Genomic DNA, 6,000 nt, shown 5'->3' on the forward strand with positions numbered 1-6,000 from the left:
CAGTCCGAATGACATCCCGATGTCATTGCTGTATATCCTGGTGAGGTGGATCAGGGAGTCGATGTCTCGCTCATTCTTGGCATACAGTTTGATGTCGTCCATGTAGAGGAGGTGGCTGACAGTTGCTCTGCTCTTTAACCGGTATCCAAAGCCACTCTTGGTAATGATCTGGCTGAGGGGGTTCAGGCCTATGCAGAACAGCAGGGGGGACAGGGCCTCACCTTGGTATATGCTGCATTTGATGCTCACCTGTGCCACTGGCTTTGAGTTGGTCTCTCGACTGGTCTTCCACAGCCCCACTGAGTTCTGAAAGAAGCTCCTTATCATCATGACAAGCCTCACCTCCACCAGCGGGTGGCGGTCGTGCACCCTCATGGAATGCAAGCTGCTGTTAAAGGTCGTGTCCGGAGTTTTGAAAGAATGAGAGGTTTTTTTAATCCAACGTCTGGAGGTTCCGCCCTCCCTCTGCTTTCTGAGCGACCAAGCCACGCCCCTTTAATTGTGCACGTGCATTACCCGTGGGATGAAAATGAGTGCTTCCCAGTGCTCTCTGGCTGCTCCACACATTAATTGACAGCATGACAAAGCAGAAGCTCGAACTCTATTGGCTGAAGCTGACCGGCGCTTTTTCAGATAACATGGGGGTCTATGAGACGAAGGCGGGGCTCGTAAATACATTTTTATCTTGCTTTATGCTAATATTATATTGTAGTATCGAACCAGACTGACACATTGAAGCTCTGTTAAAAAATGATACATACATTGGAAACGAACGGAAACTCCGGACACGAGCTTTAAGCACCGAGGAGGAGGAGGAAGAAGAAGAAGAAGAAGAAGACTCACCTCTGAGACAGCAGACGGGAGGCAGAGGAGGCCTGGCGTCAACTCATTTATCAGAACAGAAGAAGAAAGCAATATGGAGGGAGATGAGCCGCTGGCCTCATGGATTCTACTTGTTTAATTAAAAAAATGTTGAAGCAGTTTTCTGTTTTCCGCACTAAAAGGAACACTGGCTAAGAATGTCCTGTTTAATTGTGTAAGAATAAAGTGTGATATCTCTTAGTTTTACTTTTCTTGTGCTACTACATTTGTTACAGACCTGAAAATGTAACTCCTGCCAAAAGCCAACGGTAGAGGGACTGCAGAGGGAGCGCTGCACACACACATTATGTTATGGTGTGCATGGTTTATTTTTTTTGAATATTTATTTTATTTGGAGCCTTGAATATAAAACACATCACGTGCAGTGGCGGCCGGTGCAGTTTTCTCCAGGGGGGGCGATAAACTCCAAAATAGGCAGATGCCAAAAACAGGGTTTCTGCTGATTTTAATGAATTTCAGAGTTTTTAAAACATTTTGAACCAAATTTAAGATAGATGCAAAGTCAGAAGGAAAATTGTAGTCACAGAATTTCTTTCAAACAAACCTAATTTATGGCCACAAAACAACCCTGAACAACCAAGATAAAAAAGCAAGCAAACATGAACTTAAGAATTAAACCATTTTATTTACATAAATTACAAGTGCAAAAAGCAACAAAACTTTTGTATTACTACTTTTTGTACGTAAATTTTGCCCTTCTGTCCTTGAGAGGAGCAAATTTCTCAATGATGATAAACTATTTTATGATTTATTGTGTTGATTTTATGTCAACAATGTAAATTAACATAGAACCTCTATAAAAGTAGACTATTATTTTCTGGAGGGCCTGTATTAAGATGTGTGTCTCACAATATAGCAGTATTAAAAACATTGTGTGTTTTTACCATTCACACTGTTGAGCTGCCCTCTGTAGCTCCTCTCTGAGGATCACCTGGACCCAGTGTGCAGCGTTTCTCTGCCAGCTGAGATACCTGCCTCTGAGTTCTCCACAGAGTCGTCAGGGAATCTGCGTCTCCAATTTATCGTCTGCAACTTCCTGCCTTGATCAGTCTGTCGGCTACATGTCAGCGCCTCGCATGGCGGGAGGGTGGTGGTACGAAAACAATCCCTTTGTTGTGAGCTGTGAGCGCATGAAATGTGCGCCCCCAAACCGCCCTGTGTCTTGTATTGAAGAGGAGCGACTGCGCATGTCCAACTTTCAACCAGAGTCTATGGCCAAAGAGTTTTGCGCCCCAGAGCGGAAACCGGATCTACGTCACTAATCAGACAGCACGGATGAATGAAACAGCCTGATTCATCATCATTCCCCACATAGTTTTTATTATGCTCATAGAAAAATAGATAAACATTCACTCCATAATATTTGTAATTTATTATTTATTTTTTTTATATATATTTTTTAGTATGAGTGATAATGTGGTGAGTGACGAATGGTGGGGCGGTGCCCTGGCGCCCTCTAGTGGCGAGCCACCCCTGATCACGTGTTAAATATATATAATCACGTCCTGTCATTGTTTTGTTAATACAATAGAGGAAAAAAGGGTATATTTCAGACACAGTTAGAAATTGCGATTATTTGTGATTAATGATGGTTAATTAATTTGTAAGCTGTGATTAATCTGATTAAAAATTTTGATCGTTTTACAGCCCTAATATATATATATTTATTAGTGCTGGGCAACGATTAAATTTCTTTTTCTGCGATTAATCGCATTATGCACATAAAACAATAATGAATTCAAAGTCCTCTGTACTGATCATCCTGCCCCCAGTCGGGGACAGGGACCCTGTTTTTTTACAAGAATTTTGCAAATGGCATAATTTAACAACAATAATTTTACAATTTATCAAATATGATTTATAGTAACTTAAAAACGTAAAATACCAAGTCTTTACCAAGATAGCTACCCCCGACCCCCCAACACACACACACACACACACACACACACACACACACACACCAGCAAGAGCAGAGCAGAGGAAAAACGAAGTTTGTTCTGAGCACACACTTCCTCAAACTTCATTCTCTCTCTGACCTTCAGACAGAGAAGACAGGATGAATTCAGTCAGGCCGAATTGTGCCTCGTTAAGACAGATTGTGTGTTGAAGGGAAACTGACGTGTTAAAGCGTTAACGTGCCCAGCCCTAATATATACACACACACATATATATATATTAGGGGTGGGACTCAATGAAAAAAATTAATCTTTAACCAATTAGGGCCTTTGTAATTAATTAATCTCAATTAATTGCATATTGATATTTGACCCGAGGTCAGTGAGAACCTTTCTTTTTCTAATGGGTTTTGGTATAGTGAATCAATATAGTGACACATAAGTTTAAGCAACAAAACATTGTTCATTTTTTTTAGCAAGGAAGGAGGAATTTAACCAAGACAAACAAACCAATACACACTGATTAGTGCAACTTTTGTTTTTATAAGAACAATTTTAGATTACATACTGTAAATCTTTCTAGAAACGGTGGTAGCCTTATATATAAAACTGTATAAAAGAAACGTAAGAGTAAAAAAAGAGATTTAGGTAGCCTATAAAGGGACCTTCTGTAAACTATTAACTGCAAGAACATTCCAGTAAAGTGCAAAACAACTCTGACCATTAGAAAGCATACAGTATCTCTTATGCTTCACAGAATACACAGCAGCCATAAGAGATTTGTTTAAGCAGTATTTAGTCCACTGCATATTCATTTCAAAAATGAAGATACGTTCAGTACAACTCTGTCAGTGACTTTGGCAAACGTAACAGTCAACATGAGGTGCCATTTGTAACATATTAATGATAAAATAAATAAAGTGCCAGTGATTGACCTCAATCAACTCGTATTCCTTATCCTTTCCAACACCCAGAGAGAAAGTCTCTGCATTGACCCACTGGCCTTCTCTGTCAGCCAGCTGCTGAGACTCACTGGCTTGTTAACGTTTTCAGAACCCAGAGCTGCCCTCTTCTTCGAAACGACCTTACCTGCGAGTGAGAACACCTCACACAGGGCAGAGCCAAGCAGTGCGCTGTCGTCGGGAGCTGTTTCGTTCATGTTGGAATCTCTGTTGTTGTGTCGCAGCGAAATATGTCCCGATGAAACTCGTCCAGTGACAAACGTTCCGCGACAATTTGCAATATTTTTATCGCGTTTCAATTTCTGTAATTAATTAATCATAACTAATGTTTTAAAATCACAGCCTTTATATATGTGTGTGTGTGTGTGTGTGTGTGTGTGTGTGTGTGTGTGTGTGTGTGTGTGTGTAGTCTAGTATTATTGTATAAAAAAAATGTTCCTGTGTAAATTAGACATATAAATGTATTTTTGTTTTTGTTTTTTCTGAGCTGCTGTCACAACAGAAATTCCCAGTTTGGATCAGTAAAGTAACTCTATCTCCTGCCTCTGCTCCACTCTGTCTGCAGGCGGCGCTGTCGCTCTGTGGGAAACGCTCCTCCTGCTTCCTGCTGGTCATTTTCTCTCTCTCTCTCTCTCTCTCTCTCTCTCAGGTATCTCTACCTGCTGTTCTCCAGTGACGACCTGATGCCGTTGGAGAGCTGGGTCTTCAACACGGAGGCTCACCCGCTGCCGGTGCTCCACCTGGGCAACATCACCCTGCCGGGCAGCGAGCCGGCCCGACGGTAGAGGCCGGACGGACCAGCAGGGGGCGCCGCTCGGTCCTGCTCCCTTCAGACAAGGAGAAAAGAAACAAGCGGACAAACAGCAGACCAACTTCCATTCAGACTGTGCCTGGGGACGCCACGGAGGAGCCTCTTCTTCTTCTGTGGTTTCCTGGCGGGGCTCGGCTGGCTGGAGGACTGGGCTCCAGCCTCAGGCTCCTGTCGGTGGTTTTTTATTGTTTCTAGTCCTTCTTCAGCCAAACTTTTCCCAGTGTCTCTGGGATTCCATGAAGGATTACAGTCACACTAACTGATGCTGGACTGATGGAAGTGACTCTTGTCTTTGCTCTCTTCCAGTTGGACAGACTCCGGGACTTTACAGACCCTGGACTTTACACACCCTGGACTTTACAGGGTCTGTTGATGAGACGTGGTTTTCTTTGGTTTTGTGGACACAGGGTTTGAATCGAAGCCCTGGTCTGGTCCGGTCCGGTCCGGTCTGGTCTGGTCCGGTCCGGTCTGCCTTCTGCCTGATCAGACCAACTCTGTCCTGAACTGTTGCAGATTGTCTTATCGTCAGTGTGAGGAAGCAGTGGCCCTCCTCTTCCTCCTCCTCCTCCTCCTCTTCCTCCTCCTCCTCCTCCTCCTCTCAGCCTCAGTTTTCAGAAATGGACCATCGTGGGTGGAACAGTAACCACAGCCGGCTTCCTCATTGATCATTCCAGTTTCTTTAAAGACACCAGACCTCCACCCTCCTCCTCCTCCCTCCTCTCTCCTCCTCCTCCTCTCTCCTCTCTCCTCCACCCTCCTCTCTCCTCCTCCTCCTCCACCCTCCTCTCTCCTCCTCCTCCTCCTCCTCCTCCCTCCACCCTCCTCCCTCCTCTCTCCTCCTCCTCCTCCCTCCTCTCTCCTCCTCCCTCCTCCTCCTCCTCCTCCTCCTCCTCCCTCCTCTCTCCTCCTCCTCCTCCCTCCTCTCTCCTCCTCCTCCTCCTCCTCCTCCTCCTCCTCCCTCCCTCCTCCCTCCACCCTCTTCCTCCTCCTCTCTCCTCCTCCTCCTCCTCCACCCTCCTCCCTCCTCCTCCTCCTCCTCCTCCTCCTCCTCCTCCTCCTCCCTCCTCCCTCCACCCTCCTCTCTCCTCCTCCTCCTCCCTCCTCCTCCTCCTCCTCCTCCCTCCTCCTCCTCCTCCTCCACCCTCTTCCTCCCTCCTCCCTCCTCCTCCGTCACCCTCTTCCTCCCTCCTCCCTCCTCCTCCGTCACCCTGTCTGCTGCTAGACAGTCCTCACTTGCAGCTTGTTAAGATCTCTTCTCATCCCGGTCAGCATTTCTACCATTTAGTTCTTCAAAATCCGGATTTTTCTGTTTCCGGAGACACAGATGAGTTTCAGCCCAGCTTTTGTGAGTGTGCCCTCCTGTGGTGGCTTTAAAAACTGCAGCACTTCGTGCAGAGAGTTCAGTGGCCATCCTCCTCCAGCAGTGATGAACCGCTCCCTCACATCTTCT

At 45.5% G+C, this 6,000-nt stretch overlaps 1 protein-coding gene across 1 annotated transcript in view; it reads left to right on the forward strand.

Annotated features, from left to right (window-relative positions):
• man1a2 (mannosidase, alpha, class 1A, member 2) overlaps positions 1-4,559 on the forward strand; it is a 136,291-nt gene extending 131,732 nt beyond the window's left edge. The window contains exon 14 of the mRNA XM_030111875.1: positions 4,389-4,559. Coding sequence (XP_029967735.1) covers positions 4,389-4,524 — 136 coding nt within the window. The 3' untranslated portion in view covers positions 4,525-4,559. The remainder of the gene's footprint in view (positions 1-4,388) is intronic.
• Positions 4,560-6,000: the final 1,441 nt, after the last annotated feature.

Source organism: Salarias fasciatus, chromosome 16 (genome assembly GCF_902148845.1).
Source record: "Salarias fasciatus chromosome 16, fSalaFa1.1, whole genome shotgun sequence".
Classification (NCBI taxonomy): domain Eukaryota; kingdom Metazoa; phylum Chordata; class Actinopteri; order Blenniiformes; family Blenniidae; genus Salarias; species Salarias fasciatus.